General features: G+C 40.9%; 1 protein-coding gene across 1 annotated transcript in view; it reads left to right on the top strand.

Moving 5' to 3' along the window:
* ZNF451 (zinc finger protein 451) overlaps positions 1 to 15170 on the top strand; it is a 44806-nt gene that overhangs the window by 7668 nt on the left and 21968 nt on the right. Inside the window, 7 exon segments of the mRNA XM_069804560.1 lie at positions 4028 to 4111; positions 5322 to 5447; positions 6989 to 7100; positions 7714 to 7864; positions 9234 to 9360; positions 11050 to 11080; positions 11083 to 11202. Of these exon segments, the coding sequence (XP_069660661.1) occupies positions 4028 to 4111; positions 5322 to 5447; positions 6989 to 7100; positions 7714 to 7864; positions 9234 to 9360; positions 11050 to 11080; positions 11083 to 11202 (751 nt within the window).

A 15170-nucleotide genomic window follows, 5' to 3' on the forward strand; every position in this document is an offset into this window, starting at 1 on the left:
TTCATTTTGGTATGAACACCTTTTGGCAGAGAGGAGCACTGCTGCCAGGATGAGCCCACACTGAAGTGACTGTTTCTTCAGAAGTAGTATTTGGAGTATTTTCTGTGTAATGGCACTCCGCTGGGACGGCTCTAAACCAGTGTTGTGATATTTACTTTCAGTCACGGTTTCTCACATACTGACTTAAGCGGTTCCTGAGTAGATATACTTGGGGTAGGTTTATACTGTTTTCCCCAGTTCTTATACTTTCTCAAAATAATCTTTTGTAGCACAGATGAGTTCTTGATCAGACCCAGGATTGTAGTTCTTACACTCTTAACTTCAGTATTTGTTCTTAATCTTCATCTAAAGGTTAAACTACCAATGAATGAAACACAAACTAGCCTAAATAAATGCTATGTTTGAGACTTGCGTTATTATTCAGGAGTGTTTATAGGCAGATGGTGTGGTGGTTTGGCTTTTCTTTTTTTTCCCCCATTTTATTTTTGTGGAAAATAAGGGTCTGTGTCTTTGAGGAGTCATTTTAAAGAATTATATATAGTACATTTGTTTTCAAAAAGTAGTACACAAAAATCATGTAGTAGGGGGCACAGAATTTGGAAGGAAAAAAAGAATGTTTCATGAATGCAAACAACATTTAAACAATTGTAATATTACTTGTGTTACATTGAATTTACTGTTCTGGTCACTAGAACTTCCTAGGCTTGAAAGCAAGTTACTCCGCTTTTCAGCCATCAATTTCCTAACTTTTAATTAGTTGCTGAACCCAGGGAGTAAGTAAACAGAAATAAGGAAAATCTCTGCATTTGAAGAAGCTACAGCTGTTAGGATCAAGTGAACATTTCAAAACACATTATTGAACTGATTGGGCAGTGAGGTGGTCTGAGTGTGTCTTTGAACTGTTACTTGCTAACACCTGTTGTTCAATAAAGATTTAATTTCTTATAAGTTTATAGAGGTGGTCAGTTTCTACAAAAGCAAATCTGTCAAGGATTGTTTTGGGGTTTTTTTTAGATTTTATTTGTAAAACCACATTCTCTTTATTTTTTAATAAAGTTAAGCACAAAAAAATGTTAAGCACACTTTTGGGGTAATTTGAGGCATGCAGCTGGATTTATACAAGTTTTTGTCATCTGTCCAAGATCTCAGCCCACTTCCTCCCCAGTGAGACAATGAGGACCGTTTATGCCTGGCCAGCTGAACAGCTTTACAGCCTTGAAAGGTGGAAGAATGTAAAGAATGAGATGCAGTAAGGACAGCAGAAGGAATTGCATGCTCTTGTTCTCTCTGCTACTTCTCATTAGGCAATAAATCTTCCTAACCTGCCCTAGTGTGTTGGTTGTCAAGATCTTGAGGACACTGCCAATTATATGGCAGAAGTGGTGGATAACAGTACTGCACCTCTTCAAGAAGTCAAGTCTGCTGACTATCGTAAATCCTTCTTCTGCCTGGAAAACTTAACTTTCTAACAAATAAAGAATACCTTTGGAGTATATAACAGCTCTGTGGTGTCAGCCAGCGATATTACCAGACAAATGGCTAATACTGCAGTTTTAATCAAAAAGTTGGTCATATGATATAGATGGCATTGCATATACAGACTTTAAAAAAAACCAGCCACCACCCCTGTCACTACCAAAAAACTTTTAAACTATCTTTGGTTTTGGTTTGAGGTTAAATAATAACTTTCAGAATTTGGATGGGAATCTTTTTATGGTATGTGGAGACTTTAGTTAACTTTGCCCCTAGCTGAAGATGGGTGGGTACACATTGGACCATGGATGTAAGATAGGGTCACTAGGAATATTTTTGTTTGGTGTAGACTTACTCATCCTGTTTCATGTTCATTATACTGATTATTTAGTTGGCATGTGATAATGTGGTAGCATGATATGGGGATTTTTTGCATGACATCAGATTATGTGGATGTAGTGCTTCTTTTTTTGCCTTTAAAAAATGAAGGCTCTTGTCGCAGTGAGTGTGGATGAAGCTCCAGATGTTTTGTACATCTTCTTTAAAAAACTTATGACCTATGTGCTTAGTTTGGGTTGCTGATTTTAATTTTTCTTCTCCATTTGCTTTTTCATGTTTGTGCCAACATTCTGCTATCTACCAGAAGCCTGTAGCAGAAATGTGAAAATTTGTATGAATGGAGAGTGAATGGGAATGCACACACATGCGCACACACACGCACACACACACACAGACATGCACGTGTGGAAGCACCAGATGGAATGAAAAAAAGGAGGCATAGGAAGGTGTGTAAATCAACTGGTGTTGATACTACCTGGACTAGCAGGTCATTGAAGTCACAGACCATCTACAAGAATTTTCTGAAGACACATATCAGGAAAGCAAGGGACAGCATTCACACAAATTAAAGCCAAGGCTTAAACCATTAAGATGATTGCAGAAAACAAAGAACAGGGCTAGAGCCTTAAGACATCCTGAGGTGGAGACAAAAACAATCAGTAACCTTTAGTGACTCACACAGGAGGGGCAGTATGGAAAGAGACAAAAGATCAGAAATATGCAAAAGGAGCACATGGCTGCCAAGCTAGGAAGAACAGATAAAACTGAAGTACTTGTTGATAGCCAGGGTCCTTTGTCCTCCATATCGCTGCATGGAGTCCTGACCAGGCTTCCTGGATGCACATCTTTGCAACTGAATGCTGGACAGACGTTTGGATGTGTGTCTTTGTGCTTTTGAGTATGTGGTGTGAATGGGTGAAATGTATTTTCTTTTAGAATAAAATTACTTCCCCCTCATTGTGATTCCAATACAGAGAAGGCACTTGTAACCTGCTTATGGAGTACCTGCTCAGAAAGGAGTAGCCTTCAGCGCTTAAATGTGTAGGAAACTGTTTCCTACTTTCTTAATGTTTGACATGCCTAAGGAGTTTAATTTCTTTTTGTATTGGGTCTGGCTGAGATGAAGTTAATTTTCCCCACAGCAGCCCTCATAGTGCTGTGCTTTGTATTGGTAGCTAGAAGGGTGGCGTTAGCACACCGGTGTTCTGGCTACTGCTGAGCAGTGCTCACACAGCATCAAGGTTGTCTCTCCAACATTTTCCCCCTCACCAGCAGTCTTGTTGTGGCCAAGATCTTTGGAGGGGATGTAGCCAGGACAGCTGACCCAAACTGACCAAAGGGATATTCCATACCATATGATGTCTGCTCAGCAGTAAAAGCTAAGAGAAAGGAGGGGGAACATTTGTTATTAATGACCTTTCTGTTCTGGAGCAACCATTATGTGTACTGAAGCCCTACTTCCTGGGAAGTGGCTGGACATCACCTGCTGATGGGAAGTAGAGAATAAATCTTTTGATTTTTCTTTGCTTCCACATGTGGCCTTTGCTTTTGCTTTATTAAACTGCCTTTATCTTGACCTACAAGGTTTTCTTCCATCTTATTTTCTTTCCCACCCTGGTCCTGCTGAGGAGGGGAGTGATAGAGCGGATTGGTGTGTACCTGGCACATAGCCAGGGTCAACCTAACATGCTTTTGGAGTTAGAATTTAATTTGTGTCTTTTAAAAACAACCAAAATGAAAACAAACCCTGAAAAACAACGAAAAAACATTTAGGGTTGCTTAGTGAAATCTAAGACTGTTCCTTTCTTGGTAACAGTCTGCTACCCTATTACCACTGAATTAATGGCGCAAGTTGAGTATCTTTAAAAGTGTAGATCTAAGTTGATTGAGAAGATGAAGAATATAAGGTTATTAAGCAAGCTAAGACTGTTAATTTGATTTTTTTTCTAGTTGATACCTATATGTTAAGTTGATATTTTAATAATTTGTGAATACTTATTTATTTGCATGTTTTACCAATTTTGTGGATTAGTCTGTTAAGTGGGAAAGTTGCCATGCATGGATTTCATTACTGTGCCCTCTTGAAACCTTGGTAAAATACTCCTTCAGATATTGCCAATGCTGACAATGTGCTGTAATGGATGCAACATTTTATCTCTGAGGAAGACAATTTAATGCTTGTGTGTGTGTGTGTTTAACACTTTTTTTTTTTCAGGAAGGACCTTTAAGGCCTGTACTTGAATGCATTGATCTTGTCAGCAGTGAGGATGAAGAACCTAACAGCAGTTCTTATATTCGTGTGAGTATGTTATAATGTATTTTGGGACTTCTCGGTTGAAGAAAATAGTCTGCTGTATTTTTTTCCCATCAGTTACTCTTAACAAAAAAACTTTGTTAGAGATATTTTTAACAAGTAATAAATAAATAAACCAACATTAAAGTCTTTTGATTTTTACCTAGTGCTGAGTGGAACTTCATTTTTTCCAGAGCCATTTTTTTCCTTCTTGAAATGGATTTGGAACTTTTATTTGGCTTTCAGTGGTTTTAGCAAGTATGTCGAAGAAAAATGTCACTTTACAAGTGACCTCAGAATTCAGTGTGTCCAGTCTAGCCTGCAGATGTATCTGGCCTACTCCTAGGCCTTTTCCTTCTAAAATAACTTTTTAGGAGCAGTTTATAGGTTGGAGGACCTTATTCTGATGACAACCTGGTCTTAACTCAACCTCATTCTTCATAAGCCCTCCTAAGAATGTATGTCAGAAGCAGGCTGGTCAATTCATGTATCCCCCAAGCTTATTGGGCCTACTCTGCGGAGCCTTTGAGAGGGACAGTGACTGAGATTGACTCTACTAGAGTTGTTTTTGGTAGCAGCGGCCATCTCTTGACTTCTGTTTTCCAGTGTTGCAGTAGAGGATGTGTATAATAAACCTGGTTCTTAAGGAAAGGTGGGTCTTCTGTATATGCACAGGCTCATTCCACCATGATGATTGCTAGAGCTGATCGTGTAACAGGAGCAAACTACAGTGTATACCCTATCCCTTATGCTAGAAAAAGCTAATGATCTGCCTTTCTGAAGATATTGGGCAATGTTGTCTTTGAGCAAGAATGATACCAGTTCTCAGTTTTTCAGATGGGCTGCATGTTGGCTTTGAAATTTTCAGGAATTTTGTTTACCTACTTAGAAGAATTTACATAATTTTTAATTTGTTGGAGACTTCTAGGGCACCCAGCACAATCATCCATGTTCCTTCCAGTGCTTTGGCAAGGCTAATGTTGACGTTGAATTGCCTTGAATATGTAGGGAGGTGGAGGTTGTTTTGTTTGTTTGTTTATTAACAGAAGTTACAGATGCTGGTAAATAGGAAGAGAAAACTAGCAAGGTAGATCATGGAACTTAGGATTGGAGTATCTGTACTGAATTATGTCCTGATGCTTGGGCATCACTTTTCACTGTATTAGTGCCTGTTACTTAACAATTACCAAATAAAAGTTTAACTTTCCAATTGTAGAGCAATACTAAGCGTAAAGATCACATTGACTATCAGAAGGAACGAGTTGCATCAACCTTGGATCGTCTGGCACGCCATGTTGAAGTAGAGAAACAACAAAAAGAAGAGAAAAACAAAGCCTTTAAGGTATTGGACATATTTTGGTTCAGTAGAATTGCATAATACAGGCCTTGTAGTCACAAGTGTGTTTGTTTTCACTACTAGGTAAATAAAAAGATTGGTGAGCTAGACCTGGAACTAGCAACTAGCGATTTTTGCTTCTGCGGCATCATTTGAAACACAATATGGCTTTTAACTAATCAATTTGCTAGTCTTATTGCAGTTCCTAAGGTGGGGAGGGGGGGGGTGGGAGGGGGTGGTGGAACCTAACTTCCTGCAAGCCAATGACAAAAACTTGTTCTCTTGTTTGTATATATAGCAGAAGGACCTTAGCATCAATTATTCTGGTTAAATAATTGAAAAATAACAGTTATCACAAACTATCATGCAGCAAGCCTAGTTATCTACCTGCTTTTGTCTGAGATTTTTTGGGAAGCTGTTTGCCACGTTAAATGTCTGTATCAAATAGTATTTTATAATGGGATAAAATTGTCTATGTACAAGGCATAATTTTGAAGTTGAATGCTATTAATTGTATTGTGCAGCCATTTGAAAGGCATGGAATTTTAAATTTTTGTTACAAACTGGGAGGTACAGTCAGTAGGCTTAAGGGTAGGGCTGCTATCAGCAGGACCTGGACAGCCTGAAGGAGTGGGCTTAGAAGAACCTAATGAAATTCAACAGAGACAAATGCAAATCCAGTATTTGTGGAACATGCTGACTCTCCAGTCTAATTTTCTGAATACTCTTAATGGCTTTTAAAGTCACATAATTGTGCTATAGTTACAGCTTGTTACAGTCTACAATAGACTATGCAACTATAATACAACAGAGTAAAAGGCTGCTAGATATAGTCCAAGGTAGCCGTGAAGTACAGAGGCCTACATCCCTCTCCTGTCTTCTCTGCTTAGAATTTGGCAATCTGTTAATGTCTCCACATAGTTTTTAAACTGTAAAGTGGAGTCAGAGATAGCTGTGTAGCATTTAAAGTAGTCTGAGAATGAAGGTTAAAAAATCCTTTTGTTAATGATGAATATTTTCCTGCTGGGTGGCTCCTCACTCCTCATCAGGTAATGCAATCTGCAGAATTAACATTACTCTTCAAAGTGAAACTGCCTGCCTTCCCCCTCTGCCCCAACAGTGGAAGAAATTGACTCTTTGGTTTCAATAACCATTTTGTGTTGCCTTTTTTTTTTAGTTTCATTATTATTTGTTTCTTTTTATAATCTTACAATCTCAAAAATCATCTTGGTTATCTACATGCTTCAGAAACTTCAGTAGGTGCAGTAAAAGTAAATTAATTGACCTAAGCTGTAGCTTTTGTTTAGGGCACAAAAATTAGTACTATTTTTTAAATTTTTTTTTAATTGCTGTTACATTCTATCTTTATTGCATTATATAGAAGCTAGTCAAGTTGTAAGATTCCTCCCCACCCCCTAGGTTTTTGTGGGGGTTTTTTCCTTAGGTTTTTGGAGACCTGCATGTAAGTTTTGGTATACATACTTAATCTTTAATTATTTTTTGTTTAAATTTTATCGCCACCTTGCCTGATATGTTTTCCCCTTCAGGAGAAAGTTGATTCCCAATATGCTCATGGGTTGCAAGAGCTGGAATTTATTCGGGAACACAGTGACACAGAAGCTGCAAGGTTATGTGTGGACCAGTGGTTAAAAATGCCAGGTAAGAATAGGAAACTAAGTTTCAGTGATGCATTTTCTAAGTCCTGCATTGCAGAATAGAACACATGGTAATTGCATTGAGCAATACTGACATTGAGCTTGCAGGTGCCTCTTATGCGTAACCAAATCTTACAATATTAACTTTGCTAGAGTGTGGCATTTCAAAGTTCTTATACACTCATTTCCATAAAAGCTATTCTTCTAATGTTTTGCTGCTTAGAAAACTTAATATACAAAGTCTAAAACCCACTAAGGCAATGTTAACTACTTTTATAAGCAAAGATGCTAGAAGGAGAAATATTACTGTTGAACTGTTGCTCAGGAAAATGTCTACATAAGTAAGTATAACTTCAGAAAGTTCAATCATTTTAAAATACTGCCTGGAGGAAGGGTGTTAAAGTGTTTGAAAAGTAATCCTACTGGGGATTGAAGAGACAGATTCTTAACTGAAGGAGCAGACTTACTCTAGTAGGATTGAGTTACAGTGCATTGTTAGCTTGCTTTTAACAACCAATATAATTTGATTTTTAAATGCTTTAGGGCTTGTGTGTTGTTTTGTTTTATTAAGCCTCTATAATTCAGATTCTGGTTAAGTGCTTTGTTTTACAACACAGGTCTCAAACCAGGCACCATTAACAGTGGAAAAAGGGGTATTTATAAGAGGGCAGGTCAGACACAAGTCAACAGCAGTCCCATATCTTGTCCTGTGATGCATTGCAACAGGGAGTTTGATAATGGACATCTCCTCCTAGGTCACCTTCAAAGGTAAGGACATAGTGCAAGAGCTCAGTGCAAGAAATAATAGTGAAAGAATATGCTCGAACTTCGGACATCAGCGTCAAGTCTGCTTTAAACTGCCTGTAGTGACAAAATTCCCTTTGGAGAGCAGATTGATATGTTACAGATTTTATAATTGATTTCTTGCTCTTGTTGAGCATTTTTTAATATCTGTTTTTTTTGAGAAACAAGATTTCTGTTCTCCATTTCTGTTATTTCTTCATCCAAACCTGAAAAAGAGCAAAAGGCTAACGTATACAACTTGATGGCAAAATTTAAAAAATGCCCCTAATGAAGGGGAAGAGGAGCAAGAGCTATAGGCCAGACATCTGTTTATAGCTGATCGTTGCTAGTCAACACTCACTGTGTCTGGAGTCAGTTCCAGCATATATACTGCCTTTTAACTAGTGAATGTGTCATGGGGAAGGTGGTAAGGAGAGAAGCTGAGGGGAGTGTTGTGGGTTAACCCCAGTATGCAGCTCAGCCCCTCACAGCTGCTCACTCACTCACCCCGGTGGGATGAGGAAGAGAATGGGAAGGGTAAAAGTGAGAAAACTCTGGGCTGAGGTAAAAACAGTTTAACAAGTAAAGCTATGCACGCAAGCAAAGCAAAATAAGGAATTCCCATTGGTGGCCAGGGCTTTATCACACATAACGGTTACTTGGGAAGACAAATGCCATCACTCCAAACATCCTCCCTTCCTCCTCCTTCATGCAGCTTTTATTGCTGAGCTCAGCATCATACGCTATGGAATATCCCTTTGGTCAGTTGGGGTCAGCTGTCCCAGCTGTGTCCCCTCCCAGCCTCTTGCCTATGCCCGAGCCTACTTGCTGGTGGGGCAGTCTGAAAAACAGAGGTAACCTTGACGCTGTGCGAGCACTGCTCAGCAATAGCTAAAACATCCCTGTGCTGTCAACACTGTTGTTCGTAAATTGTTATGGTTAGTTGTGCATCCGTAACAATCCAAAACACAGCACTGTACAAGCTGCTATGAAGAAAATTAATTCCATCCGAGCTAGAAGTAGTGTGCGGACGTAAAAATAAATACATTTTAAAAATCCCTCTGTAGGAAATCGAGGCTTTGTTAGTTCTCTTGCTCTTAAAACCAGTATGATTTCTCGGCGAAGTGGTCATTATAACAGGGAGGCTGCAAGGACCATCACCTCTGTACAGGATACTTCAGCTGATGTGGTTAATGATAGGGGAAGTGAGGAATTTTATGGTTTAGGTTGATTGGATAGGTTTTTGTCCAACAGCTTCAAATGACAGAATTTTTCCCATTAAAAATTAAAAAAAAATTTCCCATTTTGACTATTTAGAGGGAACTAGTTTGTTAATTATTTTTTCCCTCTCCAGGTTTGATCATTCTCCTTGTGACCCAACAGTCACATTACATGGACCCCCAAATAACGCTGTTGCCTGTGTGATATGCTGCAAAAGTTTTTCAACGTCTCAGCAGTACAGTGATCATCTTCTATCTAAGGCAAGATCATAAGGATAAGTAACTCACATGACTGAACACAGCAGAGGGATTTCAGGATGTATAATTATGCACTGTTGTTTGGGTTTTTTTTCCTTTTAATCCTCTTTTCCCGGCCTTCTTTTAGTCTTCAAGATAGCTTTTCTTATTTTGCTGTGTTTCAAACACCTGGTATATGCTGACAGTACTGCCATTAGATCTGCCCATGAGGTTGTACTTTCCAGCACACTTTCGAGAGAACCGTAGTTCTGTATTGAACCTCTTGTCCCTCTATTGGTGCTGTGGAAAGGTAGTAGTTTTTTTGCATCTCCGAAACTTAAAGATAAATGCAAAAAGTCAGGGTGAAAAAAGTGACGGTAAAGAGAAGCAGCAGAAAGGAGATGGGGGGAAAAAGAGGCAACAGAATGAGAAAGGAAACGTGGGTGATTCAGATGCAACTGTTGCTGTTTCCAGTCTCTCCGATATATTTGCTGCTACTCACTAGTTAACTTACAGAAGGGAAAATGATAATCTAGCATGTGAGTTTTGATTTTAATATAAGCTAATAGTATTTGCTTTTTTTGTTTTTGTTCCTCCTTACCTCCACTCTTTTAACTTTTTTGATAATGCTCTCTCTTTCCCTTCTGTTCATAATTTACCACTGTAACACCTCAGTTCAATGACAGATGCTCAAGTGTTATCTTCTAGGTGTGTGGTTTTATTTAAGCAGTCTGGTGTTGAATTGGATAATGGATAACATTTTCAAAGTTTAGCGTTGAAAACCAAATATTGTTATGTACCCACCTAGTCTCCAGAAGCTGTGTTAAATTCAGGGGAAGTTTTAGATACTCTGAAAATTGGACTACTTTTAGCTAGTAGCAGTAACTCCTGTTGCATAGTCACATGTGACAAGCTTGAAAGATTGCATCAGTTTGTCCCTGCTCTTTTTCCATTGCTTTCAAGTTGTGTGCCTGTGGTGTATCCAGGGGCATGAGCAGGAGTTACAGACAAGTTTGGGGAAAGGGAGTGGCTCTTGTAGCAGGCAAGAAGATCGGATTATTTTGGTGTGGAAGGATGGGAGATAATCCTAAACAAAACTATGGAAGAACGCATAAGCATATCATGAAGATTCTTTGAGTGACATAAGAAAGGAGTAAGCAAAAATGTCAGAATCAAAATTAAAGGATTTTTGCCCTGAAGGCAGAGATCTGAAGTTGGTGTAGAACGCAAAGTGGGATGGAAGGAGTTGACTTTGATAAAAGTCACGGGCCTGTCAGGCTACTCTGAGGAGCAGCATTTTGAGAAGTTGGAGGTTAGCAAGATAGGTAAGAACCAACATGAGGAAAAACCAGCTGCTCTAGTGACAGAAGGAGCTTTTTCTGAGAGCCTGGATAAAGGGACTAGCTAAAAGTTGATGGGAGCCCAGAGTTCCTGAGGAAGGTGGTTGCTCCCAATGGTGCAAGAAGGGAATGGAAAAGTGTGATAAGGATGAGTAGCTGAGTTTGATAATGGCAGTTTGGCCAGTCCCTTGTGTCTCATGAGATGAAGTGCGTAGGGGTAGGCTGTAGATAAACATACATGTAGTAGCTGAAAACCTAAAAGTGAAAATATTACCACAGAAGGGAGACAGGAACAGAAGGAAGGACATGAAGAGAACTGGGGACCGGTTTCTTGACTTAATATTTTTCCTAACTAAATAATTTTCTCTTCCAGCTAAATGAAAATGACGGACATAAAAAAGATCTCCTCCACAGCATATTCAGTGTTTTGCATGCCCAAACTGCTTCCTCCTTTTCACCAAAAGAGATGAATGCTTGCAGCATATGTCAGGAAAGAACCACTTCCTCCAGGTTTCCAAATTGAGTGGTATGTTGCTGCTAAGTGTACTACTTTTCATTCCTTCTGATAATTGATCCTTATGATATGAAGTGACTTACATTTTTCTGCTGTGCAAAAAAGCTTAAGGTTTGTAAATTTGTTTTTCATGAATTCTTATTCTTCTTTTAACTTAAATGTGATACTGTTCTGTAAGAGGAGATAAATCATAGAATGGTTTGGGTTGGAAGCGACCTTAAAGATCATCTAGTTCCAACCCCCCCCTGCCATGGACAGGGACACCTTCTGCTAGACCAGGTTGCTCAAAGCCCCCTCCAACCTGGCCTTGAACACTTCCAGGGAGGGGGCATCCACAACCTCTCTGGGCAACCTGTTCCACTGCCTCACCACCCTCACAGTGAAGAACTTCTTCCTTACATCTCATCTAAATCTACCCTCTTTCAGTTTAAAGCCATTACCCCTGGTCTTACCACTACATGCTCTTGTAAGAAGTGGGAAGTCCCTCTCCAGCTTTCATGTAGGCCCCCTTTTAGGTACTGGCAGGCTGCTATAAGGTCTCCTTCGGAGCCTTGTCTTCTCCAGGCTGAACAACCCCAAATCTCTCAGCCTGTCTTCACAGGAGAGGTGCTCCAGCCCTCTGATCACCTTCGTGGCCCTCCTCTGGACTCACTCCAACGGGTCCATGCCCTTCTTATGTTGGGGACCCCAGAGCTGAATGCAGTACTACAGGTGGGGTCTCACCAGAGCAGAGTAGAAGGGGAGAATCACCTCCCTCAACCTGCTGGTCACGCTTCCTTTAATGCAGCCCAGGATACGGTTGGCTTTCTGGGCTGCAATGCAAACGCACATCGCTGGGTCCTGTTGAGCTTCTCGTCAACCAGCGCCCCCAAGTCTTTCTCCGCAGGGCTACCCTCAATCCATTCTCTGCCCAGCCTGTATTTGTGCTTGGGATTGCCCCGATCCATGTGCAGGACCTTGCACTTGCCTTGTTAAACTTCATGAGGTTCGCACGGGCCCACCTTTCAAAGTCTATCAAGGGCCCTCTGGATGGCATCCCTTCCCTCCAGCGTGTCGACCACACCACACAGCTTGGTGTCATCGGCAAACTTGCTGAGGGTGCACTCGATTCCACTGTTCATGTCACTGACAAAGATGTTAAACAGCACTGGTCCCAATACCGACCCCTGACAAACGCCACTTGTCACTGCTCTCCACTTGGACATGGAGCCATTGACCGCAACCCTTTGAGTGTGACCATCCAGCCAATTTCTTATCCACTGAGTGGTCCATCTGTCAAATCCATGTCTCTCCAATTTAGAGAGGGATGTTGTGCGGGACAGTGCCAAATGCTTTGCACAAGCCCAGGTAGATGACGTCCGTGGGTCTTCCCTTATCCACCAACGCTTTAACCCCATTGTAGAAGGCCACCAAATTTGTCAAGCACAATTTGCCCCTTCGTGAAGCCACGTTGGCCGTCACCAATCACCTCATGTTCCATGTGCCTCAGCATAGATTCCAGGAGGATCTGCTCCATGATCTTGCTGGGGCACAGAGGTGACACTAACTGTCCTATAGTTCCCTGGGTCTTCCTATTTTCCCTTTTTAAAAGTGGTGGTTATGTTTTCCCTTTTCCAATCAGTGGGAACTTCCCTGGACTGCCACGATTTCTCAACTATGATGGATAGTGGCTTAGCCACTTCATCTGCCAGTTCCCTCAGGGACCTGTGGGTGCACCTCATCAGGTCCCACAGACTTGTGCACCTTAAGGTTGCTTAGGTGGTCTTGAACCTGATCCTCTCCTACGGTGGGCAGTTCTTCATTCTCCCAGTCCCTGCCTTTGCCTTCTGTGACTTGCGCGGTGTGGCTGGAGCACTGGCCTGTGAAGACTGAGACAAAAAAGTCGTTGAGTACCTCTTCCTTCTTCACATCCCAGGTAAGGAGTTCTGCCATTTTCTTTCAGAGAGGGCCAACATTTTCCCTAGTCTTCCTTTTATCACTCACGTACCTATAGAAGCTTTTCTTGTTGCCCTTGATGTCCCTGACCAGATTTAATTCTGGCAGGGCTTTAGCTTTCCTAATCTGTTCCCTGGCTTCTCAGACAATTTCTCTGTATTCTTCCCAGGCCACCTGTCCTTGCTTCCACCCTCTGTAGACTTCCTTTTTGTGTTTGAGTTTGTCCAGGAGCTCCTTGTTCATCCATGCAGGCCTCCTGGCGTTTTTGCCTGACTTCTCTTTGCTGGGATGCATCACTCCTGAGCTTGGAGGAGGTGATCCTTGAATATTAACCAGCTTGCTTGGGCCCCTCTTGCCTTCAGGGCTTTATCCCATGGTTCTGTACCAAGCAGATCCCTGAAGAGGCCCAAGTCTGCTCTCCTGAAGCCCAGGGTAGTGAGCTTGCTGTGTGCCCTCCTCACTGCCTGAAGGATCTTGAACTCCAGCATTTCATGGTCACTGCAGCCAAGGCTGCACTTGAGCTTCTCATTCCTCACCAGCCCCTCCTTGTTGGTGTGAACAAGGTGCAGCATAGCACCTCTCCTCGTTGGCTCCTCTATCACTAGGAGAAAGAAGTTATCATCAACACGTTCCAGGAGCCTCCTGGATTGCTTATGCCCTGCTGTGCTGTCCCTCCAACAGATATCAGGGTGGTTGCTTAGAAATTAATTTTTTTTGTGTAGAAGTGATTCCTTCATCACAGTTGCTGTAATGAGAAGCAGACTTTCCTTTATCTCCATGCTGTCAGGTGTCTCATACAAGCTTCTCATCCTCCAGTGACCGTGCAGCTACTGTCCTAAATAAGTTTACATTTAGCATGTTGATATGAACTTGAACCAAAACACATAAATTTCTTTTTCAATTCCAGTCAGACTGGCTGTGATGTTCCTTCCCCTTACTGTACTGTCTGAAGTCAGCTGGAGGCAATTTTTCTTGTTGGTGTTCTTGGCATTCCTGGTGGAAAAGACCTGTGAAAGTTTCTTCTCCATATAATTGCAAATTTAGCCTGCTTAGCTGGAACGGTGCTGCCGGTCTGATGCCTGGCACTGGTCGAATTGCTACTGAAGGTTATAATACTGGTTAAGTTGTGAGCTGCTAACATCCTGAACTGTACTTACTGGATTCCACAGAAGATACCTGTCTGATTATGGTCTTGAAAGCAGGGTTAATGACCATCATAGCTGTACTGACTTTTTAGCTTTGACATAAGCAATAGGCATTAAAGCATCTACTTTAATGTTAGGTAAACAGCTGAGACAGGTGAGATAGAGAGGGAGTTGACTTCTTATTCAAGAAGCTGCCGTATTTTAGATAGCGTAGCATTCACAATAAGCCTATATGGCCAAAAGGATTGGTATAGTTATTTCTCATCCTCATAACTGTATCTTCTACTTCTGCCCTCCCCCAGAGTGGCTGCAGGAAGTGTACAGTGAAGACAGGCTTTGAAGGAATCTTCCTGCAGATCAAGTCAGTGCTGCCATCTTCATTGAATTGACAATCAGCTGCACAGTTCTGAGTTCTGTTATGTATTGTAAATCTAATGTACTTTTATTCTTAAATAGGTTATTAATTCTGAATGTGCTGACTGTAGGTGCCTTTAAAATCGGCCGTAGGTTTTAAAAAGATTGCTGGTGAGCTATTGCTTTGAAAACATTCAAAGCACAAAATAGTGTTTTCTTTAGAGATGGATAGTGCTTAGCTCAGAACAAAAAAAGGAAGTGCTCCATTTTTTTCCTTTGCATTGGTAGGTCTTCATGATTAATATTATCAGCATGGTCTATAAGATCTGGCAGTGAAGTTAGTTGAAAGGCATAACTGCAAATTACTGCCTGCTGGTCATCAAATCTTACTAAATAGAAAATTCAAAGAGAATTTGCCTCCTAAGATGCAGAACACTAACAGCAATATATAGTTCATAAGCCATTTCCCATTATTTTTTCAATAGAAAATTTTCTATTCTGCTGGTACATGGAGTTAGACATGGAGTATGTACTCAGAACAACAGG

The sequence above is a fragment of the Haliaeetus albicilla genome, chromosome 17 (genome assembly GCF_947461875.1).
Source record: "Haliaeetus albicilla chromosome 17, bHalAlb1.1, whole genome shotgun sequence".
Classification (NCBI taxonomy): domain Eukaryota; kingdom Metazoa; phylum Chordata; class Aves; order Accipitriformes; family Accipitridae; genus Haliaeetus; species Haliaeetus albicilla.